This window comes from Triturus cristatus, chromosome 6 (genome assembly GCF_964204655.1).
Source record: "Triturus cristatus chromosome 6, aTriCri1.1, whole genome shotgun sequence".
NCBI lineage: Eukaryota > Metazoa > Chordata > Amphibia > Caudata > Salamandridae > Triturus > Triturus cristatus.
The window spans coordinates 32,039,073-32,065,419 of record NC_140589.1 but is presented as its reverse complement, the minus strand read 5'-3'; the positions used below and the strand labels follow the sequence as shown (position 1 = coordinate 32,065,419).

Here is a 26,347-nt window from a genome sequence, read left to right as displayed (position 1 = left end):
TATGAGGTTAGAAGACCCTCCCAGGAAAAACACTTGTGATCCTCCAGGGAGATGAAAAATGAATGAATGATCTTGTGCGTCCCTACACACATAAGTTTAACCTCTGCGCCATCCGTCCATGTTCAGAAAGATAGCTCTGTGATATTACATTATTTCAGTAAACAAAGAGGATTACTCTCCTCACAGGAAAAAGCAAAATACTAGGGCCTCACTCTCTGGTTTCTGGACAACAGATCCCTGGGAAATGCTCGTTTGATATACTGTTCATAAACAGATTAAAGGCAGTTTGCGCTCTTTCTCAGATTCCTCTGTTTTCAAAGGTTATTGTTAAATTGAGACAATTGATGCTAACAATGATTCTATTTGCTCTGGACGGGCCAAGACTGTCATGGTATCATGGCCTGCTTCATTTGTCTCTGCGGTGTTCTGCATAAAGGACGGGCTTCCTGACCAGAGCGCCAGGGCATAATCAAACACCCCATTCTGCCATCATTGAATTTGACCGTATTTTTCCTTAGTACCTACAATCTGGCCACATAACATACATTTGACAAATGATTTTATAAATAAACTGAATGAGTCAAAACGGCCTTTCATTAGATCAATGTAGGCCTTCAAGTGCAAGAGCGTCTGCACATGGTTACCGCAGAAGCGGGTTGATCCATGAACCTGTGAAGAAGGAATGACACTGGATAGTCTTTATCTAGCCAAATCCGGCCTTCTATTGGAGTACATTTCATTGCATTACCTCTCTCCACCATCAGTCTGGTCAAAGATGTCTTCTAGGGCCTAAGGAAAGGTTTTCCTTTTCAGGTCTCGCCTACGCAACGCACATGCGCTGCATAGGATAAAGACCTTTAGCCATCGCTTCACTTTTGCAAGCAAAACGTGCACGCGTTGCCATTGAAAGCAATGCAACGCGTGCACGTTTGGCGATTTCCCTTGCGGCAGCGAGCAAAGATGGTTTTAAAGCTCGCTCCCGCAAGGAAAAGGTCTTGGGAAGTTTACATCGCGTATGTCACGCCGTTTGCACGCTGATTGGCCGCTGCATTCTTGAATCCCACCCGCAGAGGAAGTGGTCTTTCTCCTTAGTCGGCCCCCTTGTTATGTCTGTGTGCCATATTTGTTGGGAGTGCTCATGTGAAACACTGCTAACCGCGCTCTGGCGGGGAAATGAAAAATGTTTACGGGCATTGGTAATACAATTATTCAAGGTGATAAATGTACCAGTACGGCTGCTGTTGTCTTCGCTGGCGGCTGCCGCCTTCTGCTGCGTGCGTGGTCTCGTCGGTGGAGGCGTCCTCTGGTTGTGCTTGTTTTCAGTCACCAGCCCTTCCTGTTATTTCTGTAAGTTCATTTTGATCCGCAAGAAAAAAAAATAAAAGAAAGCATGCGGACGACAAATGGCAGCGAGCTGAGACCGCCACGACCAGGGTCGCCCGTCTTTAGTGGTCAGGCTCGGAAATGTAACCTAATTTTGCACTCCCGGGGGAAAAAACTTGGAGGGAGGATTTGGTACTTCTTTTTAAACTCATTGACTACATTGTGTGTGGTGGCTTTATATTTGATTGTGAATACTTTCTGAGAAGTGCCGGTACTCGCAAATTAAAAGTATTACGTTTTTCTTGAGAAGTGCAGGTACTCACTCTCAAAATAAAGTGGCGGCACGTTTAAAGCACTGGATACTCTCCCAGAAGAAGCATACCTCCCCAGTTCGGAGCTTCAAATTTAAAAAACGTTTTGCACTCCTATTTGGCACCGTGGTGCGTAAAAAAGAACATTTACGTCTCTAAATCTGCCGCTCTGTCACTTCATAGTGCCCGCGCATACCTGACATGCATTTTGTAACGCCCACCCACGCACCCCCAAAGCCACCCGATCATGCCTATCCTCCCCAAGTGCACATCCTCTCCAGCCCATTGCTCCACTCCCGCTGCTATACGAACTCTGCACACGCGACCCCCGTCCGCAGGACCGCGTTCCCTTAGAACGCCTGCAACGTCCTTCGCCACCCCACCAAAGCGAAATACTCCCATTCAACCATATCCAAACCTTGACGAACCATACCCAAGCCTTGACGGCTCTTTCCCTGTCTTCACCTGCCCTACGAGGCCCAGGTAGTGGGGTGCACTCACTCTCCTACCCCCCCCCCCCTCGAGGCCCCGCCTTTACTACTCCGCATGTCCCACTTGCTGGTAGTGTCCCAGACCGCGGCCGTTGTCCCAATCCCACCGGCCTCAGAAGGATGAAAGGCCGAGGGCATGACGACCGAGCCCCTAATCTCCGCCCATGAGCAGCTTCCTGCATCCTCTCCCTAAGCATGAGAGCTACACCAAAACCGGCAATCCTGGAGGGCAAAGGACCGACTCCTCCCTCCCGCCCCCCCCCCCCGTTCCACCGGTGTGTCCCACAGTGATCCGGGGTGCCCCATCCCAAATGCGCGCCTTCCATCAACTCCAGGACACGTCTGCCTGCTCACAGAAGCCTGCCTCGGCGAGCACAGTTTATCCACCGCGAGGAGGCCGTGGCAGCCTCAAAGTGCCTCGCTTCTAGGTGAGTGCAATGGGTTAGCGCCTAGAGGCCACGAGGCTTTGCACGTGCTGCCCCATCGGAGGGGGGGGGGTGTTGACCGAGCCAACACAGTGCTATTGTTTCTGGTTATTGAACCCAGGGCCGAAGGCTATCCGAGTTGTATCTGTGGTGCGCGCTGAGACCCTCTCCAGAGAGAGACCGAGAAAGCCTCCATCTGCTGCCCCGCCCGGTGAGGGCCGGGGAGCACCACCAACATGCCGCGGTGCCTGTTGAAGCAACCCTCCCCCACATAGACCGGATTGAGGAGCTGGCCCAGTCGCTGATAGCCAGCCGCCCCTCTCCCGTGTTCTCCTTATCTTCAAATTCCTTCTCCTGGCCGACCACGCCCCAACTTGTAACTAAACCTCAATGCTGCCCCTTCCCCCGCTGTGGCGCTGTTACATCTCCCTCGCCACCCGCACCCTCCCTATCGAGCCTCCAGCCGTCCAAGAAACCGTCTCCACAATCGGCGGGAGGGTGCTACTTCTACTCGACATGGTGCCGCTGTCCCCTGTGTGCCACCCCTGTGTGCTAATGACTCCTGGTATTGTATGAATGGCGCCAACTCAATAATTCTGGGAGCCACGCCCCCTGTAGTACCTGGGGTCGCAACTCCCCATGCCCCCCACCAGATGTGAGGGAACACCCAATGGATCCATGGCATGCCCCACCCCGTCCTCCTTGTCTTAAATTCCTCCTCCTGGGCCGCCTAATACAACCCCCCCATCCATTAACTTTAACGAGCCTGTCTCCCCCATAACCCGACTCCGGTATTGCTGCGCTTTTACTTGAGCACCCATTGGGTCGCACATGGTCAAGAGCCTTTTTAAGGTACTCAGAGGAGATTAATTACTCTGCCCAGGATCACAGGCTGTTGAACCACGCCGAGATCCAAACCTAATTCCCCCGCTCCAAACTTGGCAGCTGTGAACATAAGCCCCCTCCCCATATTGCCGACTGTTTTCTCACGTTATACCTTGTACCCACGAGCCCGATTTATGAGCATCCAGCAGCCTGAGACACCGTCCCCCTTCCCAAGCGTTATCCCTGCGCCCAAGCCTTCCTAGGGGTGGGGGGGATGAACATTCCCCGCCCCATCCCACATTTGTACCCAGACTCATATAACCTCACTGTAGTCCTCCTCATTCCTTCTGCCACACTTCATCCCTCACAGATTGTAACCTATTAGTGGCCTGAGCCCTGCAACCATCCATCGCCTCTGAATGGTGCTTGCAACCCCACTATGCCATCTCCCAGCATTTGTGCGCAACCCGATCGTGCCTACCTTCTGTAATTCACCTCACTGTGCCTATTCCAATCCCCCTGTTGCCCACCAAATCTCTAGGCTTGTGGCAAGCACCACAACTCTCGCCCTCCACTCCTCAGGGATGTGCTCTTCCCCACGCCTTGTGTCAGTCCTGCTGCCGGATGACTTTGTGCAGGGGGCAGTGCAGTCCAATGGGTCTCGCCTTTGGGACCTTATAAGTGTTTCGCGATGCAACACTTGATGTTGTTGCACCAAGGATATTGTGCTGGATAACTAAACACTTCTAAGGTCCTAAAGGGGAGACCTATTGGTTATGCCAATGCTTGTTTAGAGCGGCTTCTCCACTTTGACTTTGACTTTTACTTTGGCTTCTCCACTTTTGGTACGCCTTTGAGTCTATCCATAAGTCGGATATGTGCCATTTATTTTGGCAGCTGGTTTTCCTAGTGACTGTTCCTTTTGGCCAGCATTGTTAGTGAGCGTCAGGCTCTCTGATGTGGAAGAATCTCGCACTGTTTCCCATTGTACTCTTGTATTCTTAAAAACTAACAGCTTACCTTCCTAACAGTTTCTCAAATGTCCTTTGCTTCTGTCTTTCTGGAAAAGAGTGCCCTTTAAATGTTGGATATCAAGAGGGCACTGAGATACTACTCAGAGAAGACAAAAGATCCTGTTTCCACAGTTACACTTATCCTCTGATTGCTGGCATTAGAGCAACAGATCCTTCTAGATGGAGCCGAGCTAGGCATGTGCAGGTATTCCAGAAATGTTGCTTAAAAACTCAACTATTCTGCCTACAAACTACTGCTAGAATGTGTATGCAAGTGTCTCCACAATCATGGAATGTTATGGGAGTACGTACAGGGCCCTTCATTCAGCCATTCAGTTGAAGTGTTGCCAATGACATTAATTACACGTGGAGAAAAGTGTTGGTAAATAACTGAGATTTTGTTTTTCTTCTTTGCAGGACTGGAGAATCCATGTAGACCAAATGCATCAGCACAAAGAAGGAATAGAATCTGCTCTGAAGGAGACTAAGGTACTGTCTTTGTCAGAACTGTTGCAGTATAGTTGTTGAAAAGTAATCTTTGTCGATGGTAGGCCATCGACGGTTGACCAGTCTAGATCAGTGCACATCTGTGAATCCCGACTCATAACAAAGCGTACCCCAATGAAATGAGGCTTTAGTGTTTCACATTCTAGGATGATCGCTGTAGTATCAGTGGCTCCCCTCGTCTGCTTCTTGTTCTTGTGAAAGCTGCTCTATTCAACACTGTAGAAACTGACAGCATTGTTTGGGCCTCTTGTTCTTATACCCCCACCTCAAATATTGACATAAAAGCTATGACGTTGGCTTTATTCAATCTATATTGTGCACATCCTTTAAGTGGGAAGGCAGCAGTTGCTGCTCTTCTTTCTCTTACTGATGTTTCAGTATTTTAGGGCCATGCCCCTCTGGTTTCCACCTCCCTTGTTGTGTGATGAGCTTGCTATTCTTTTCCAAGCTTCCATTCACGAGCTGATGGCTAAAGGAAGCACACTAGTGTTTGCTGTCGATTCAAGCTCACCTTAAAGGTGGTGGCCGTGTGCAGCTATGAACTCTCGTTTGGAAGCTTTGAGAAACCTTGTCAGCTGCCACGACCAGCACCCCCGCTTATCTTGCAGAAAGCTCATCATCTCTGGTGGGTCTCAGCACACCCGCAGCCAGGACCAAGACACCATCAGACTGCTGACTAGGAAGTGTAAAGAATAAAAACAAGACAGCAGGCGTTCCCCATCTATGTGCCTAGGATCTGGAACAATACCCCCATATCCAACAGGGCCACCCTAACACTGCTCCAGTTCAGGAAAGAGTTAAGACTCGACTCGTAAGAACACTACATCACACTTCAGTAAGCATCCTCGACCCAGCACCATCTGCCCTTCCTCGTTGACTTTATGCTTTCCTTTGATCATGTACAGCACTCCGCTGCTTGCGCAATAGACATTCTACACACATACACACCTACATGGGGCCAAATGAAGGTATTCCAACATTATGCTGCAAACTGCACGAGCAACAGTATTTGAAGATTACAGGTTAATGTTTATTTTTGTTTAATTTTCATTCCTGGTCTATTATGCTTATATTACGTTTTCGTGTATAAATATTACCTGTTTCTATTCCACAGGGCTATCTTGACAAACTTCACAATGAAATCAGCAAAACTTTGGAGAAGGTGGGAAGTCGAGAAAAGTACATTAACAATCAACTAGAACATTTGGTTCAGGAGTATCGAACTGCCCAAGCCCAATTAAGTGAGGTACTTAAAAGCTTTTATATGAAATTAAGCCAGACCAGACCTCTTGGCTTCTTGTGAGCCTTAAATGTTTTCTGACGATTAGTGCAAAGATCTTGTTTTTGGCCGGTATTTATTCAGTCCGCAGTCGAGGAAAAATACCTCTATTTATGTACCAGTTTTAGAACTGGATGGGACTGTGTTCACCATCAAGCTTTAGGGTGTCCGCCCCAATAGACCATGTTAATAGTTTGTAAAGTGTGTGAGTATCAATTGGCGTCTTGGCACTAGTGTCAGTGATGAAAGAAACAAAACGAAGGCAACGTGGGGGGGACTTAAGCAGAGGAGCAGAAGAGCCAGGATTTGAGTATTTCATACATTTTAGCAGATTAGCATGTGCTCCAAGACGGTTGGGCAAATAGTTCCACCACAGCGAGACGACAAGCAATTGAACAGTGGCATCGATTAATAAAGTACCTGAGTTCACTTCTTTCTAGTTACTAAAACACAATAGTCGGAGACAATATGTGCATAGAAGACAAGAGCCTCTTGTTTTCTGGTACTTCATATTTTCTTCGTTTTGACACAGGCAAGGTCACGCCTTGTTTTAAATATAATCGGAGTCCTTTCAGCAACAAAATTGTGAAGTTCTTTTAAAGGAGTGAAAAAGATATAGATGGTAAAAATGTATTAATGGAGAGACTGTTGCATAGAAGTTAAACTAGTACACGGGGAGTGCAGGATGAAGAAAAATAAAGTAACATGTATAAAAGAATGTCAAAAGGGTGAGTGCCAGTGCAAATAATGTGGTTCATCCAGTGCAGGGCCGCGCAGTAGGTTATTAGCCGAATTTCAAATCATTAGTGCCCTGATGTGGTCTGTGCAGTACATCACAGAAGGAGCTGCCAGACACAGCTGAAATTAGCTGTAAGCTTAGAGAACTTTGCCTTACTTCAATTCATCTTTTTTGACCAGGAGTAATATTGGTACGCCGAGGACGAGGACGGGAATAGACTTCCTGAAGTATAGCTTGGACACCAGGGACATCGCAAGATGAACCTGATTGAAGATGACTCTCCCACTTCTGCCCAGAGATCTGTAACGATGCCACAGATGCAGTGTACTATATAGTGGGAACACGTTGAAGAGGCAGAAGCATGCGAAGGAAGGACTCGCCCTGTGCTTTCTATCAACACAATTTCTTGACAGGGGTTATTAAATACTTATAACCCGCCGTTGCGGGCTATACCAGCACTTAAAGGCCCGCTCCAGCGTCAGCTCGGGCCTTTAACAAAGGAGCGGGACTTTAATAGCCAGTATAGCCCAGCCACGAAGGGGTATAAGGCTATTAGAACATTCTAGCACTAGAGGGCAGAATGTTCTAACAAATAAAACAAAGGCCTCTCCAAGCCCGAGGGGATTTAAATCCCCTTGAGGTCCGAGAGGCCTTTGTGAAAACATTGGAATGTTGCTTTGCGGGCCTTTACCGGCCCGTAGAGGCACGGAGCACTCCATTGTCTTCAATGGAGTGCTCCACATTCCAGTGTTCTGTTTCTGAATTAAAACAATGGAATCTTGAGTGCTCTATTGAAGACAATGTAGTGCTCCGGTTTCTAATGATCAGTAAAAGCCCAGAGCTCCAACATTCCAATGCTTGTCATTCACAGCCATAGTCATGTAGCCCGCGGGGATTACATCCCTCTTGGGTTCCGTGAGACCTTTGTTTTATTTGTTAGAACATTCTGCCCTGTAGTGGTGAAATATTCGGATAGCCTTGTAGCCCGCCGTAGCTGAGCTGTAACAGCCATTAAAACACCCTTGTTTTCGACTTTGACTTTTAACGCTGGAGCGGGCCTTAAACGACCGGTAATAGCCTGCTACGGTGGGCTGTAAGGCTATAGTGGACCCGCTGAGGCCTCGATGTACAGTCCTGCTGAAAGCTAGCAAATGAAAGTCCACAAGGCATTTTGTTATCTTCGTACCCGTCTTGTACCACTTTGTGAATGTCTCCTACTTCTATTGTATTTCAAGTAAGGTATAATAAATTATACGTAAGAGAACTATTACGAATTATCAGTATGAGCCTATTCACTCTACTACTTTCCTGTGTACACCTTTCATAACTTGGCAATTATATAAAGAAGGCTGCAAATGACTGTCTGCTCCAATGCACCTGACCGGGCGAGCTGCAGATCATTACAACGTTGCTGCTCCAACAGCAGTGATTTAAGCATAGACTTCTCAAGGGGATAAATACAGGGATAGTATTGCTCTGTCAGGTTTCTCAGACACGTGCAAGTGAACCTTACTAGTGAGGAGGAGCCAGGCTTGTTACTGATGTGATTCCAGCACCTGCACGGTCACTTCTCTCGTGACACATCCTGCACTAACTACATTGGATTAACTAATCCTGACTCAGGTGGGTTTGTGTTTCCACATTTATTATTTACGCGGAATGTACTTGTGTCTCAAGGCATAAAAAGAAATCCTTTCCAGACTATTTGTGTTAATGCATTTATTTTTCACCAGAGGATTATTCCACAAAGGAGCTTTTGGTACCAACTCGAGACTCAATTTATATTCTGTTGCAGCTTTCATTAGTGCTTTTTGGTTTCTAGAATACTTTTAAAGAGCATCTCCCCAGCCCTCTAACACTTAGAAATGTTTTACAGGGGCCAACAAGTGTGCTTTGCTGTGTGACCAAGAGCTGCATTGATGCCACCTGAGCGAATGTTCACATAGTGTGATTGTGTGCAATGCTAGGTCCGTATAGCCACCCCTTTACTGCCTTCTGGAGGGCGCCTTTAGTGCCCGCTATGACTACGCTTCTGGAGTCAGATGCACAGTGGGAGTCCAGCGTGCATTTACTAGTTTCATGCCTGATTACTAATGTACTGTAGTACACTATTTGGGCAAAATCTAGGTATGTACTCCTATGTTATGGCTGCTACAAAGTTGTGTAGAAATATCAAACTTGCAACACGTCCTCAAGTCGGAGGAAATAGATTTCTGCAGTGATAAAAATGCCATTTCCTTTTTTACTGCAGTAAAATTGGTCCAGTAATGTTTGTCGCTAGTCTCTGGAGCAGTCCTTAGTTAAATGTGGCTAATGTAAAGGTTTAATGGCAGTCTTCTGCTAATTTATACCTGCTCCCCGGCTCGTTCGGAGTGCTTTTGTGGGTTTTATTTGTTTCTATTAACATAAATCCGTTCCTAAATCCGTGAGGTGAGGACACCCTATTTACAATTACCAGGGCTCGCATGCTTTTGACAGCCAGGCCAGCCTAGTAAAATACAGCTGAGTGATACTGTTTACCAGGAGGCCAGATGAGAATGCCAGATGGGACGCAAGCGGTCTGCGGACCATATGAGGAGTACTCGTGCCATAACTAGACCTATAGCTCCCTTCAACAGTGTCCTCTGGACCTGTGTGTTAAGATTCTACCTTTCAATGCCCAGTCAACTTGGGGGATCTTTTATGACTGGAAATATTCACTCTTTCTGCTTGTTTGAAGTGTCGGTAAGTGGAGAGTGTAATGATATGTTTTAAAGTTTTAATGCTTGATAATTGTAGTCTTGACACAGTTACCCTGGTTTCCTAGCTATCCTCCATAGAAAAGGTTTAAGCAGTAGGTAGGTTAGCTTAGAACTCTGTAGTACCTCATTCCATCAAATTACTAAACAGGTAAGTTAACGTTGGAAGCATTATCTATAGTAGATGTCCCCCCACATCTCTTGGTTTTACTTTCTTCTTCTTAACAATTCCACTTTAGTGCTAGGCATTAAAAGCTCAAATCAACATTTTTTTTTTTTGACAACCAATATGGAAGCTGATACCAATAAAAAGGTACATCTATCCCACCAATTAAAATTCTTCCTCTCAAAAATTGAACTTTTGTGATGGCTATGGAGTTTTTGAGATGGGGCAATACTGAGTCAAATTAAATTTGCACCCATAAATTCCCTTGTATTCCTCTATAAGGTTTCATAGGTTTTTAAATTTTATTTGAATGGAAAACTTACATAACAAGCATTGGCATAGCCAATAGGTCTCGCCTTTGGGACCTTATAAGTGTTTAGCCATGCAACAGTTGCATAACTAAATACTTATAAGGTCCCAAAAGCTAGACCTATTGGCTATGCCAAGCGTCCGCGAAAGTAATTGCGGTCAAGCACGGCGCGCGTGCCCGCTCACATGTACTGTAGCTCTAGGCTGGCCTGGTAGCACTTTTTGGAGCCCTCTCAAAAAGTCTCGCCAGACCAGCGCTTGCGCTGGGTCAGGCGAGACCTAAAAATTGAAAAGCAAGTCAGTGAACCTACATATTAATCATGTGGCATACAGATAGACAGATAGATAGATAGATAAATAGATAGACAGACAGACAGACAGACAGACAGACAGACAGACAGATAGATAGATAGATTTTGTAAAGTAGCATCTGCTTTTATAGTTACCCCCACTTTTTGCCGGGTGTTATGCTGTTTCTGACTAGTCTGACTGGGATCCTGCTAATCCGGACCCCAGTCTATCTGCTTTCTCCCCTAAATTGGATATGGTGAGTACTTTGGTACATCCCAGATTGGCTACTTGTGCACCCTTTTAAGTCCCTAGTATATGGTACTGAAGTACCCAGGGCATAGGTACACCAGGGGTCCCCCATGGGCTGAACCATGAACTATGCCACCCATGGGAGACCACTCAAACTGTGACTACAGGCCTGCCTTTGCAGCCTGCGTAAGCTGGTGCTAGCACCTCTTACAACAGATATAGGATTCCCTATATCTGCGGTCACTGCACTTAATTCCTATAAGTCACCCCTAAAGCAGGCCTTTCAATCCTGAAGGCAGGATGCTTGGCTGTAAGTGTGAGGGTGACAATTTACATTGTTAGTGAGACATTTCTACTTTATTATGTGTTTCATAATCGTTTTTGTGATTCACAGAATCCCAAACGGAGCTCTGAATTTGATTTGTATAATTTAGAAACAAATCTTGTTGCATCTGGAGATCTGATGAGTCGAGTAAGTGGCATGAACTCCTGTGGTTTCTCAGGGAAACCTGGGATCATTCCTTGTCCTTTGCGCCCTATCGAAGATATATGAATTGACCTAATGTTGACAACTGGTATCGAGATTTAAGGAGGTCTAGAGATACTAATTTCCCTTCCACATATAAATACCCCAGCTTAGTCCGCTTCGCCCTGCATGGGACCTGTAGAATGCAGCATTTCCTAGTGAGTGGTAAAGGCCGATTGTGAGCTCACCCTGCCGCTGGAGATTACAGGAGTGTTACTTCCATCTTAAGGCTCAGTGTCCGCCAAGCAGCTGTTGTAGAGTCGCTTCTTACAATGCAAAAATCAAGGGGTTTGGGGTAATATTTTCCCTGCTAGACTCAACCTACCGAGATGACAAAACCCTGTAAAAACAACCCTGGTGACAGCATTTCATGGACCACTGTAATAATAAAGTTGCTAATTGGTGGAGAGTCCAGAAAAGAAAAACATAATCACATAAGCTGCAAAACATGTGTTGGTTGTACAAAGAAATCAATCATTGCAATTGATATGAATTGAAAATGACTCTATTGAAATTTGAAATTGTTTGGCTGTGCTACATCAATGGCATTTAAATAAGTAACACCGAATTTTGGAAGTAATGTTAGGCGTGTAAAGGTACAAACTTGCGGGCTCTAAAGAGCCAAGCTACAAGACTCTGTGGAGTTCCGCTGACCGGAGGTTGATTGTTCGGTCGCGCAGCTGCCCCGCTGCTTCGCTGGGGCTCCTTGTCTGTGAGAGTGGGGCCGAGATACCGGCAGCCGCCATGAGGAATCTGCATCGGAGACGAGATTGGATTGGCTTGGTTTGGTTTGCGCCTCATGTGGAGCCTGTGTAACTTTGCCTAAATGCGCCGCCCAGTCATGGCTTACAAAGACTGTCTGTGACTGTACCTGTTGCCCCAGCCCCCTGCGCGGCTTGTGGTGCGGAGGCCCCATAAGAGACTGGAGCTGGCCTGTGGGGAAGCTTTGCATCTCGTGCGAGGGACAGTGTGTGGAGATCCGCTGACGGCACTGTGACTGGCATATTCCCACCCCAGTCCCCGCCATGCTCCACTACACAAATCTTCGAATTTGTTTCCTGGAACTCTGCAGCCTTACTGGGATTTGTTCCTCTGTGATGTAAGCATGAAAGGTTTCCCATAAAATCGCGTTATTGAAAGTCTTTTATAAGCCTTCTGTAAATCTGCTGGGGACTGGGGCCTAATGTACTTTGTGCTCGGAGACCAGGGACGTGCAGTTTGCACGCGCCCTGATTTACGAATGGGAGTGCACTTTGTGATGGGAATTCGTAGTAATAAGTGCAAATTACCCATTTGTAGAGGAGTCGTAAATGGCCTGTGTCGTGTTGCGCTGGGATGGTGTGCAGCGCTGAGCCATAGCCTCACTCCCCGTTACCTACTGTCTGCATTCATACTGCCTGAGTAGTTCAGCTCTTTCTCCACAATTCTGAACAATAATCTGCCACATTGCCCCCCATGCCAAGCCGCCATTTGACATTTGGAAGGCATCCATGTATGCAATGTGGACAACCCTCGAGGCTCACAGTTGCAAATTGAAAAAGTGCCGAAATTCAAATAAATCATGTGGCAAGAGTTGCAAGCAAGCAGTAGCTTGTGTAGAGTACAGACGCACACATGCTTACCAATGTCTTGTCTGCATAGAACTGCAGGCCACCCCCAAATCCAGAGCCTAAGTACTCCTGAGAAGGGAGGAAAGCGGTACAGATGTATCCACCTCTCCTCACCCCCAGAAAAAAAGCAGCCATTACAGTGACGCTGAAGCTCTAAGGTAAGTCGCTGCCATAGGGGTGGACGTCCACAGAGCAGGGGGAATCCCATGTTAGATATAATGGACGGATGTAGTGACCGAGAAGTCTGATGTGCACTTTGCTTAGCTCGGGCCTAAGCACCTGGACTCTAGTTAATGCCAGAAACTTAGAGTAAAGCTGCAGTAATCTTCTCACAGCTTCGGAGTGGCCCGCGTCCCCACATGTCTCGGCCAGTTCCGGAACATACAGCACGGTTCTTCTAACGAGGAGTGTTCTCAATGCTTCTAAGAGCTAGACCCTTACATTAATACAGGTTCGGGTTCCCAATCCTTCCCAGCTTACCTGCTAAAATATATTTTGTAAACAATTGGATTTGGCTAGGAGACTAGCATCCGCTTCCGAACGAATATTACACATCTAGTCATTTAAGGGTGCGAGATTTGAAGCAAATATCGAGAGGAGGAGAGTCTGAATGTTTGTATTACATGTTTAGGGCCAGCAGGGCAAGTCCAAGGCATTGAACCGAGCCCTGTAGCGAGAATGAGGGATGAATGTTTAAATATTACTGACTGCTCATGTCACTTTCAGCAGTTGTTTTCCTTAATGCTAAATGAAGTCCTATGTAGACAAACAGGTTCACCACTGGTTGGATTTCTTTTCGCAATTTGCTTTCATTACACAATCGCATCTTGTTTTTCAGGCAAAAGAAAGGTATCAACATGGGAGTGGAGGAGTAACAGAAAGGACCAAGGTGCTTTCAGAGGTAATGATTGTGTTCACTTGTTTCACCGTGTCCTTTACTTGTAGAAGTATTTTATTTCTGTAAGAGTTTTTAACATTTTTGTATTTAAATGAATGGTTAGTACCGGTATGTCTCAGTGGGTACTTGACATGAGGTGGCTTCTGATGGGGTATTTTTGGTTCAAGTAAACCACGTGCATTTGTTGTTAACACAATAATGAGTCTTTCATATTGCGATCACAATTGTGGACTGGCCATCCTCTGATCACCGTTTACCAACCGAATCTCTTGTACTAACTTTGCCACCTTGTTAGGACTGAACCAAAAAACATTACCAATTCTGAAAATAATGTAAAGGTCGGCTAGTTTGACATGATCCATTAAATGCCCATTCCCGAAAGACCCAGATATCTTGCTGGATACCCTCAACCTCAATATTTCAAACACAACTGACATATTGACCATGTGGAGTATAAAGACCTACACTTAAAATCAGTAACAAATGTAACAACCAAGAACTAGATGAAATGGAGAACACATGTAGGCACCGGAATGCAGACTGCATGCCTCACTGGGAACACAACGAGAGCAGCTGTAGAACTTAGAAGAAAAAATATTTGCTGGTCAGTAGAACGGGAACAATTATCAACCTACCCAGATGCTTTGCAGTAGCCTGACACCAAATGGAGGAAACCTTCAAATCCTGAAGAAAACTCTGCGTATCTGAGAGAAGATGGGGTTCTATTGCAGTACCCCCACTTGTTGCCGTGCTTTTGATGCAGCCTTGATTGTAGAGTACTGGGTCCCTACTGTCCAGGTTCCCAGTACCAGTGTTCTTTCCCTAAAACTGATCCACAAGTGGCCCTTCAGGCCCCCTGTAAGTCCCTAGTAAAAGGTACATGGGTACCGAGGGCTAGGGACCCCACTGCAGCATGCATGGCCTGGTGCAGACCAAACACCAAAGTCGACATGCCACACTGCCTGTGCACCATGCCAACTAGCACTGCCCATGTTTTAGGCAAGTCACCTCTCTAGCAGGCTTTACCAGCCATAAGGCAGGGTGCACTATATCACAGGTGTGGGCATATATGCATGAGCAGATCTATCCCTACAGCATTAGGGTCTGTTCCCTAATATTGTACGTGCCAGGGAAGCCATAGAGAGTACATGGACTGGGGACCTGACAACTCTAGCTCCCCAGCACCATAGTGGCTTCCCTGAAACCAGAAGTGTTTGGTACCAAACAACTCCTTGTAATTATAAACCATGTACTCAGAGGGCACCTCAGAGGTGCCCCCTGAAAACCTACTGACCCTGGTGTGGTCACTGACTGGTTTTAGGCACCCTGCAACACACAGACATGTTTCTTGCCCCCCCAGGAGATCCAAGCAACAGGATGCTTCCTTCCTTCACTGAGCACGAGACGCTTGTTTAAGTCTCCTGGCTCTCTCTGCAAGCATGGTGGGGGGAGCAGGAGAGGAAACACAGACCCGCGTGCCCAGCCAAGTCTCTATGGTCCGTGCATTCAGGGGGGCATGCCTCCCTAGATATGGCTGCCAAGGGACCTTCTACGCCTCCCGCTAGCTTGTTCCACTTCAGATGTGCAGCCGCAGGGGGGGAATGACAGCGCCCCACAGGGTATCTCCGTGCCTCCCCTCTACCACCACAGCTCCCTACTGTGGTGAGGCCATCTCTCCTTTCCGAACTGCCGGCCCAAGCCCTAGCTGTTGAGTGTGGGTGACACCTGCCTTCCGCACCCGCTGCATCGACCCGCTCTGATACTGCTCCGGGCACACAGTCCTCCCGCTGCTAGAGGGCCGGGCACTCAAGGAGGCTGTCCCCCAGCCGCATGACAAAGTCAATCTTGAATCTGCGAGGTTGCACCGCTTATCTCCGAGGCCCCTGCAGGCCGAGCCCGGGCTTGCACCAGTGGGCCGAGTCTCCGCAGGTCCTCGCTTTCAGCCCACCTGTGTGCGGACTCACGCAGGCGCAGGAGCTGATCGCTTCAGACTCCTCGGGGCAGATTTACAAGCCACTTGCGCCAGTTTTGCATCACTTTTAACATGGGAAAAGTGACGCAAAAGTGGCGCAAGTGGCTTGTAAATCTGCCCCTCGTGTTGTGGCTGTGCCTCGAGTTTCTCATGGGGGAAAAAAACATTAATTACAATTTTGCTGCACCGAGCAGACGAACGTGGGAGGAAGGTGGGCGTACAGATGCCTTCCCAGTGTCAAACTGAGTTTCCTGGCGTAAGTTTTCCAGTTCAGTGCTGGTGTAAGTATTTGTACGCTAGGGCAGTCTGCTGGGAGAACACAATCCGCTGCGTGAAACCAGCAGGCAGCGCCGCATGGCACACGTGTCCAAACTGTGTCAAGAGAAATGTTCACTACAGACCCACTACATCAGCCTCCACTTAAAGTGTTGCCGTTCAAAGTTCTCTAATATATTCCTGAATCTCTGCTTCTGGTCTGCCCTGCCTTGAGCGACCTAGGCAAGCAGGGGGCGCTCGTCAATGAATATCTGAATTCGCTCGTGTCTTCATTTTCCGGCTGAAAACTCTTACATTGGAATGTTCAGGATTAATATTTTTTTTCTACCCTACGTACTGTACCGTTCGTTATATAGCAAAATGCCTATATCAGCGTTTGTTTTCAGTAGCCACTAGAGGGAGCCAAAACATCTATTTCAATAAAAAAATGACGCATACGACTTATTTTGTTTTGTCTCGAAACATTACTAAAGATGGCAATTTTTGAAAACTAGGCAATGGAAAATATTAAGGCGTTACAGATGTAATTTAGAAGTGTTATTTTATTTCATGTCGGTAATTGTTTTAGCTTGTTAACTAAATTACCCCATAAATAGTCCCCCTGTGTCCAAGACTGTAGTGTTGCGGTCTAGTTGACCGGGCACTACGTCATCACGCGAATGCGCGTGGCAGCCATATTTGGCACGTCTGCGCATGCGCGACAGAGTGCGAGACGCGCGAGTGAAAAATGAAGCGTTCGGAGGCGGCTGCCCGGCGCTCTTAGGTGTTAACGACTTAAATACAATAAAGAAAGGATATAACCTGCATTGGCTGCTGTCCATCACTGTGGGGGAAAGCAATACATTACGGTGGCGACGAGGATGGGACGCAGAGGACCCTGAAGGTCACCCAGGACAGAGGAAGCCCCCCAACAGCAGAAGAACCGGAGGAGACGATGCCCTACAGGGGCAGGAACACCAGGGGGTCGCAGGACAGACTCCAGGACACCGAGAGAGCGCAGCAGTGGCAGACGCAAGCCAGAGGGAGGCAAGAGAATACGCAGGAGTGCAAGGAAGCGTGGTAAGCGACACAGGGGCGAGAGATAGAAGAGGCCCTGGCGGAATCAGGGAGGGACGGCGCAGAAGGGACCAAAGAGGCCCAGACGACCCAAAAAAAGGGAAAAGGGACGGAAGCACCAGGTAGTCCCAGGAAACAGGCGGAAACCAAGATGTGCGAACAGGCATCAGCGCTAACAACACCGGTCCCGTTCCTACCAAGACCAGGGGAGCCTCAAATGAAATGGGAGGACTGGAGAGAATATTTCAAAAATTACCTCGAAGCACTGGAAGACGAGAATGAAGAGGCGTTCTCCAGCAGCCGGAGGAAAAGGATACTCTTGCATAATCTGGGACCAGAGGGCATACGAGTATTCCAAAACTTAACACCGGTCACCCGTCCACCAGCGGACGATGATGTGTTCAAACACGCCATTGAAGACTTAGATAACCACTATCACCCTGCAGTCTGCACATCTATCGACCGCTACAATTTCCATCAGAGGAAGCAAGAAGCGGGAGAAACGATAAGACGACTACGTGGCGGCATTAAGGAAGCTGGCGATAACGTGTAAGTTCGGAGCTCTACACGACGACTTTATAAAGGACCAAATTGTCATGCACACGACAAGCAAAACGGTGCAGGATAAATTGTGGGCAAGCGGAGACGCTATGTTAAAAGACGCGATAGCCATCGTGAAAAGAGCAGAACTGACCAAGCGCTGCGCAGACGCAGCGAAGAGAGACCAGGCCCCTAGACCAACGATAAACAAGGTGGAAGACACCGACCAATATGGTAGAGGAAAACCGGCGCCAGGAGAAAATAAGGGAACGTATAAAGGGAAAGGAAAGCCGGGACAGACGTGGAAACAGGACAAAGAAGGAACGTCGAAGTGCTACAGGTTCCGGGAGCCTGAGCCACGCGGCGCACGACAAACGTTGTCCCGCCTTCAGAGCTAAGTGCGCGTTCTGCGGCCTGGTCAGCCACTACGAGAAGGTGTGTCCCAGGAAATGGAAACAGCGCGCGGTGAAATATGTGGCACAAGACCCAGGAGAAGAAGAAGAGGGCCAGGAAGAAGATGACGAAGTCCTGTGCGTGGAAGACCAAGTACTAGGTATCGACGGCAGAAGAGCTCGAAAACCCCAGTGCGACATCCACATCGGAGGAGTGGAAATCACCATAGTAGCGGATTCTGGGTCCCCCTACACGATCGTCCAAAGGTCGGTGTGGGAAGTGAAATTTGAACCGACAGTAGGCCCACATCTGGAACCACCCGACATACGGCCTGTCACCTACACGGGGGAACCTATCCCAATGGTGGGATTTAGAAGACTGCTCTTCCAGTTCCAAGAACGCAGTGCCCAGTGCAAATTGTACGTTGCAGAGAAGGGACCCTCGGTCCTGGGGTGGATGGACCAAGGGGAATTGGGCATACAACTGCATCCGGGAGGAGACACACAAGTGTTAGTGGCGTTGGAAGGTAAATGGTCAAAGGCAGCGGGACTGCGAAGTGCGCACCCGAAGATATTTGGAGACAAGATAGGAAAATTGGAAAAATTTACTCACAAAATCGTGCTTAAGGAGAACGTCCAACCGGTCACACACAAAGTGAGGAACATACCGATCGCTGTGAGAGAGGCAGTGCAACAGGAGTTACACTGACTGGAAAAAGAAGGGATCATTGAACCCATTGATAGCGCGGAATGGTTGGCGCCATTAGTGGTGGCCATGAAACCGTCAGGCAAGGTGCGCTTATGTGTGGACCTTAGAGAACTCAACAAATGTATTGTGGTGGAGAAGTTCCCGCTACCACGTATAGAGGAGATGCTGGCACGCACAAGAGGAGTGAAGTGGTTCTCCACCATCGATCTAAAGTCAGCTTACCATCAGGTAGTCCTGCACCACACGAGTAAGAAACTGACGTCCTTCATAACTCCCTTCGGGTGCTATCAGTTCTGCCGCATGCCCTTTGGGTTGGCATCAGCAGCGGCAGTCTTCCAAAAGCTAATGGCCCGACTGTTAAAGGACATAGAGGGAGTACAATACTTCCAGGACGATATCCTAGTGATGGGGAAGGAACAAGAAGACCACGACGAAAAGCTGGAGGTGGTGCTCAGGATCCTGGAGGAAAATGGACTAACAGCAGAATGGGAGAAGTGCCATTTCGGCATGTCGTCGGTCACCTACCTAGGGCACGAAATTGGAGAGAGTGGGATAACACCAAAGAAGGGGAACGTGACAGCCATATGCGATGCTCCTCCACCTGCCACCAAGGAGGAAGTACGATCCTTCCTAGGGATGGCGGGATACTATAGTAAGTTCGTCCAACACTTTGCCATGAAAACGCACCACATGAGGCAGCTCATGAGGGAGAAAACAGCGTTCGCATGGACGGAAGAAGCGCAAGAAGTGTTTGACAAAGTCAAACGAGAGATAAGCCAGGCTATCCCGCTACAAGGGTACGATCCCCTAGGGAAGTCGATACTGATGACAGATGCCAGTGAAAAGGGGTTGGGAGCAGTGCTCATGCAAGAGAGACAAGATGGCAAGAAGGAGACGATCAGCTTTGCATCGAGATCACTGACGAATTCCGAACAAAAGTTCAGCGTGATTGAGAAAGAGATGCTGGCGGCTGTATGGGCCATGGGGAAATATCGCCAGTTCTTGTGGGGCACGCGATTCCTGCTGAAGACAGACCACAAACCCCTGGTGAAGGTGTTAACGTCCAGTGGCCATGCCGGCGCGACTCCCCGAATAGCGAAGATGACACTGAAACTATTGGAATATCGCTATGATGTGGAATATATACCAGGATCGAGGAACAAGATAGCGGATTATCTCAGCAGGGCGGCGGCAAAGGAGAGTGCCACAACGGGCACGGAAGAAGATGAGGAGATGGTAGCCTTGACGGAGGATCCGGAAAGGGCAATAAGCAGGAGAGAATGGAAGGAAGCCTACGGAGCAGATGGAGATCTGGAGGAAGTCAAGAAATGCATAATGCGAGGGTGGCCCGATAGGAGACACCAGAAGCCCCAAATTCGGCAATTGTATGAAGTCAGGGACAAGTTGTCAGTGGGAAATGATGGGGTGTTTGTGTACCGAGTAAACCGGGTGGTACCACCAGCAGAGATAATACCACACCTTCTGAAGATAATACAAGAGGGGCACCTGGGAATCGTGAAAACGAAAGCACTAACTAAACAAACATATTGGTGGCCAGGCATGGACCTACAGGTGGAGAGGCATGTCAGAGACTGTGTGCAGTGCCAAGGAGCTGACAAAATTCTGAAACCCATGAGACCAGCTCTAGGGAGGTTCACGAACCCTTGTAATCCCTGAGAAGAAGTGGCGGTAGACATCTTGGGGCCGGTCCTTGACAACATCGGTATTCCGAAGTACATATGCGTGATAGTGGACAAATACTCAAAGTGGCCAGAGGTTCACATTCAAGAAGAAATGGACACAGGCACAATCATTCGATTCCTTACAATGGTATTCCTCAGGGAAGGCATCCCCAGAGCCATTATAAGCGACAACGGACCCCAGTTTACTTCAGACAAATGGAACCGATTCGCAGAAAGAAATGGCATACGACTTAAACACACGGTGGTATATCACCCTGCCAGCAATGGCCAAGTAGAAAGGTTCAATAGGGTGATAATGGGCTCTATACAGGCAGCTATCTCCGGAGGCAAGGACTGGGAAAAGGAGGTACTAAGCACACTATGGGTATACCGCATCACCCCCACTAGCACGGGGTACAGCCCGTTTCAAATTTTACGTGGAAGGCAGCCCTTCACGAAAGACAATGTCGCGTGGCAGGAGAAGACAATCACAAGCAAGTGGTCCCCTGCAGTGGTGCAACATAACCTGGAGAAAGCGTGGAAGATATATACTGACCATTACAACAACAGAAAGAACGTGAAGGAGACAGCTTTGGAAAAAGGGGAGTGGGTCAGAGTAAAGCTGGCAATCCTCAAGAGGAAGGGAGACAGCAAATACTCCCCACCCCTGAGAGTGGAAGAGGTGTATGACAGAGCGGCACTTCTCAGTGATGGGAATGTATGGTCCCAAGACCGCATGGCCAAGTGCAACAAAATCCTACAGTGGCCCCAAGAGGACAATGAAGGAGTGACAGCCCCAGAGGACATGAGGGACGAAGAAGGAACACCGAACGGAGAAAAGGGAGAGAGTATGCAGGAAGATCAGATCAACGAAGAGGATGAACGAGAAGGACTACATAGGGAAGAAAGGACCCGGGAAGAGGGTGAGAAAGGAGGAAGAGAAGGGAAAGGTACCCCAGAAGGAAGAAGGGGAAGCCCTGTCGCAGCAGAGGGTCGAGAAGGACATGCTACCCCGGTAAGATACACCCGAGTGGGGAGAGCGGTGGTGAGACCAGCCAGGCTTAAGGACTATGAACTGGAGTAATAGACTATGAACGGTAACCCAGTCTCAGTTATGTAAATAGTTTTATGGGTGGTGTAAAAAGGGGAGATATGTAGTGTCGCGGTCTAGTTGACCGGGCGAATGCGCGTGGCGGCTATATTTGGCACGTCTGCGCATGCGCGACAGAGCGCAAGATGCGCGAGTGAAAAACGAAGCGTTCGGAGGTGGCTGCCCGGCGCTCTTAGGTGTTAACGACTTAAATACAATAAAGAAAGGTTATAACCTGCATTGGCTGCTGTCCATCACTGTGGGGGAAAGCAATACATTACAAAGACCCTGAAATTATGGTGTCTATGGTCAATCAAATGATTCATTCGTCACAAGCCGAACCGCAGAGAAGTGAAGTGCTTTAAAGAGGCATTTTAATGCAGAATCATAAAAGGGCCGTAAGCAGGTACCACCGCGCTTGTGCAGTAATAACCATAACAATATCGACAGTGTTTAAAGAGCTTCAGAAATGATTTTAATATTCTTATATCGGACCCGCCGAAAACCACACGACCATTAGTCCCACCCATGAGCTGGTCTCTGAACGCCATCTTGTTGTTGCGATGCTGACTCTGACCTTAAACCAATTTATGGTCATTCTGTGGTCTCTCTGTGCTGCCTTTCACCGCTATCTTATCCACATCAGTAAACAACAATTAATTCACCTGGTATTATTTGAATATCTCTAGTTCCATTTGAAACTTTATCCCTCTATGCACCAGTGCTTAATTTGTAAAATATTAAGTGCAAGTGCTCAAATATTTTGGGGAGGCCACACCCACTTGCCCATCTCCGCCCACTTCCTCCAGAGGCTCCACCCACTTCCTTTATTGGTTCCACCCACATCATCAAGCCTCAACACATCATAGCCACCTCCTCACATCTTGAGTTCCACAAGAAGCTGAAGACCTGGCTCTTCACATAAGCACTTCGAGGACCTCACACCTGCCCAAGTGCCTGGATACCCTCTCGAGTGATTAGTGTGCTATACAAATCAATACTACAACATAACACAATGTAACATATGGGAAACTTAAAACAGCAACTTAAAAGTGATCTCAAATAAGATAATGTGTGCAAATCTCAAAATACAGCTTTAGGAAAGGTCATTAGAGGACTTGAGGCAGTTTTGCAAACTAAAGAGTGTGCTTGTACTGTGCGGTTTTAAAAGAAAGAAAGGAAGGGATGAAGGAAGGAATACAGTAAAGAAGGCAGCATCAAATGCAGGGCGGGAGGGGGTACTGGGGTGAGGAAATACATATGTAATGGATGAAAGAAGGAAAAAATAAGAAAATAATGTGAAAAGAAGAAATTAAGGGATAGAAGGAGAAAGGAAATCAATGATGTGATACATGAATAGAAAGAAGAAAGGAAAGGAGGAAGAAACACAGAGGGAAAGGTTGGGGATAAGATAGGAAAAAATTAAAGAAGGGATGAAGGAAGGAGCGGAAAAAAAAGAAAGTATGTAATGAATGGAGCAAGAAGGATTAAATGCACCAAGGGAGGAAGGATGGTTAATAAATGAGGGTGTAAGGAAGGATGAATGGAATGAGGGTGTAAGGAAGCAAGAAACAAGAGGGGAAGGGAGGCATGGCTGGAGGTGCTGAGGGAGAGAAAAAAGGAAAAGAAAAAAGATGGGACGAAGGAAAGAAAGGTGGTCAGGGGAACTGATACGAGTATGAAAGGTACTGGGTCAACGAGGTACAGAGAGAATAATGACAGATTGATATACATTTGTGTCCTTAACATACCATGTATGTTTGTAAAGCACATATTCACCAAAAGAAGCCTTGACAATGAATTTATAATGTTGTGCTCCAGCTCAACGGCACAAATGTTATCAACCTCATGAAGATGAAAGACTGAGTTGCCATACCAAGATTTAAATTTATGACCCTGAGAACAAACACTAATTCCTGGAGTGGATATAAAAAAAATGTGCAAGAAGGAAAAAACATAAAAGGGGGAGTGAAGAAGGAGGAGAGGCCTGAAGGCAAAGATAGAATACGGTAGACAAAGAATGTGAAGAGAAGTGAGGAAAGCAGAGATGGGGAGTGCAAGATTGGAGTGGAACAGGATGAGAATGAAAAAGGGAAAGAGGAGAAAGGGAAGAAGACCAGACTGCGGGGAGTGCGTGAAAAGAGAGTGGAAGGGAAAGAAAAGAAGGTGAAAAATGGAAAGCAGTTAATGATGGGAGGTGGCGATTAAGAAGAAACATGGACGTAGGGCAGAAAGTGAAGGAAGAATGGAGAGAAGGGAAGGAGTAAGGTGTGAAGGGTAGGAAGAAAAGCAAATACTGAGGAAAAGCAAGAAAAGAGTACACCTCTGCTTTATTAAATATACAGTAATTAATTATGTAAAGTTGAGGGGTGACAGGGCTATATCATTCTTGGCCTGTCTCATCAATGCATAGCTGTACTGTCCAAGACACAAAATAGCGATTAGGGACACTATATCACTGAGTGGAAAGCTTGGGGTCACACCATTTGTGCATGTACTGTGAAAGCACGTGCCATTGTTAGTTTTAAGGACTCGTTTTTTCAGAGTGTATGTGAACATGGCGATGCCCCCCCCTCCTCAAGCTAGGTGTACGCGCCACCCAAAAGAGATTGTTGCACCAGGAACGCTAAAGCGGGCGCTGCCAACACGTTCACTTAGAAACTCAATAATTCATCCACTCACATTGACTTGAGTATTGAAAAACACATCACAAATTAACTCCATGTGAAGATAGAAACAATGTCATATTTTTAAATGACGGCTTCCTTTTACAGTTTGTCCCCTTCAGGCTTGTTTGCGCAGGTCTTCCTGTAGTGTATCCTAAACGGTCAATATTTTAACAAGTGTGCACCGAATCATTTGCACAACATGTATGACTCTTTAGTCCTCAAGAGGCAACAGTGGTGGAAGAACAAAAATGTCATCTGACTCTTTCAATTTAGCTCCTAAATGATGAATCTTTTTTCAAAACAGTTAACCCTTTCCATTTCATAATGAGCAAATTACGTAAAATGTTGTGGGTCAGGGGTGGCATTTTACCATAAGTGGATTTAATTTAGGAGACGGACAATAGTTTCCGCAGCATACTATTGCACATTTTGTTTTTGGACACTTTAATCAACTGGCATGTATGTTTGGATCAATCGGTTTCAGCTGTTGTGTTCATTCATCTAGTAATTGAATGTAATGGAAATTAATTGCAGAGACAATGCAGCAAGTATGTGAAATTCAAACACACAAATACTTTCCTGCTATTAACTAACCTGCTTCAGCCCACTACCAACCACATTTTAAATCACAAAGTGCATACACTGATTCTGGATGAAAGCTTTCTTTGTTTAGGGTTCTCGTTAGCCAGTGTTTATAATTTGGTAAAGTCAAAAGCAACTTGTAGATTAGAAACGGCCTTCTTTTCAGGTATCTGCTATTTCTATCGGCTATTTCTTCTAACAAATGTGGACTTCTTATATCCTACAGCTGAGCTAGTGCAAACTATCCGTCACAATGAAAACACTACAAAAATCCACACAGTCCTCATTTTCAAGGCAAACACACAAATTACAAACTCAGCAATGGCCCTCCCAGCACTGAAAATGACTTGCTCCACCTACCTGATCTTTGAGGGATGATGGGCTAGTCCCATTGTGTTGCGTCACCTTGTGCTGACTGGGCTCAGCATGTCCTGCTATGCCTGCTGCCCAGCTGCTCCTCGCAATGCTGCCAGGTCCTGTGCCACGCAATTAGAGTGCTGGCAGTTTCTAAGTGCAGGGCAGCACGTGCACACTGTAGTTAGTTTTGGGCCATGAGTACTAAGTTCGAAAGCAGAATTACAGACAGCTCTCCATGTCAGTGCTGATAAAAATGTATGCTATGAGTATGCATCCTTTTTTAATTTCAGAAAGGCAGGGCAGCAAAATAAATCTACAGAGGATTTCATAGCATCCTGCTATCAAACCCAAACTATGTGACTCACGCGCATCTTCTGTCAACCATCGTGATTTCACATGGCAATAAATCTGAAGCGCAGGCCCTCGGCATGAAAGACATAATGTAGACACGGACGGGGTTTGTACCAAAGCCCACAGTCTCTCCGTACTCCATATTGTACTATTTTGAAGAACTGATCACCTGAGGTCTTCCAAACAGTGAATTGGTCTGCAGTCAGACCAAAGGAGGTCCGACCCCCTGCCTTATAAATATTGGTAAGGGGCCCGATAGTATGCTTGGGCTGGCTGACTGATGTATATACAAAATGTTTGGGCAAGGGAGCACCTCCACTATCATCCCTCCCCCACATGTAATTTCATGTTCTGTAAGGGCGAGTTTTACGTCCATGTGTCTCAGAAGGCAGCATAAGATCTTAGTGCTTCCAACTGGTTTTTAAATGTACAAGGAGTTGGAGTAGGTCGCCCTATTCAGATCCACTTAAATTCCAGCCCAGGTCCCTAGCTCTCTACCTGAGGTGCCTCCTGGCACGCTGCTATTTAATTGAAACAACCTTTTCTAAATACACAATTTCTCTACCTCTGCTTGTTTTTGCTTGAAATGCTGCATTTTAAAGCGCTGGGTGTGGTGTTGCGGTCTAGTCCGCAGCGCGCACGGCGCGTGACGTCACCGGACGTCCGGCGGCGGCCATCTTAGAATCGGCATTAGCGCGCCGATTCGAATAGCGATCGGAGCTCCAGACCGGCGCTCCTGCTGTGTATATGTTTATCCAGAATAAACCCCTTCTACCACATACAGAGAGTTGTCTTCTGTGAGGGGGGGCACTTCAGGAAGGAAGGGCCAACATTACAATGGCGACGAGGATGGGATACGGCCCAGCGCTGCCTCCACGGAGTGTGCCTCGTGGTTATCGCGCCACCTACATCCACGGTCACACCCCCGACCAGCAGGAGCGCGGCAGTGTCTCGGAGAGAAGAGGAGGGCG

The 26,347-nt window shown here is 47.2% G+C and overlaps 1 protein-coding gene across 1 annotated transcript in view; it reads left to right on the top strand.

Moving 5' to 3' along the window:
- The window catches only part of IFT57 (intraflagellar transport 57), a 174,370-nt gene that overhangs the window by 112,073 nt on the left and 35,950 nt on the right, over nucleotides 1-26,347 (top strand). Inside the window, exons 7-9 of the mRNA XM_085610183.1 lie at nucleotides 4,806-4,877; nucleotides 6,010-6,141; nucleotides 13,641-13,703. Coding sequence (XP_085466309.1) covers nucleotides 4,806-4,877; nucleotides 6,010-6,141; nucleotides 13,641-13,703 — 267 coding nt within the window. The remainder of the gene's footprint in view (nucleotides 1-4,805; nucleotides 4,878-6,009; nucleotides 6,142-13,640; nucleotides 13,704-26,347) is intronic.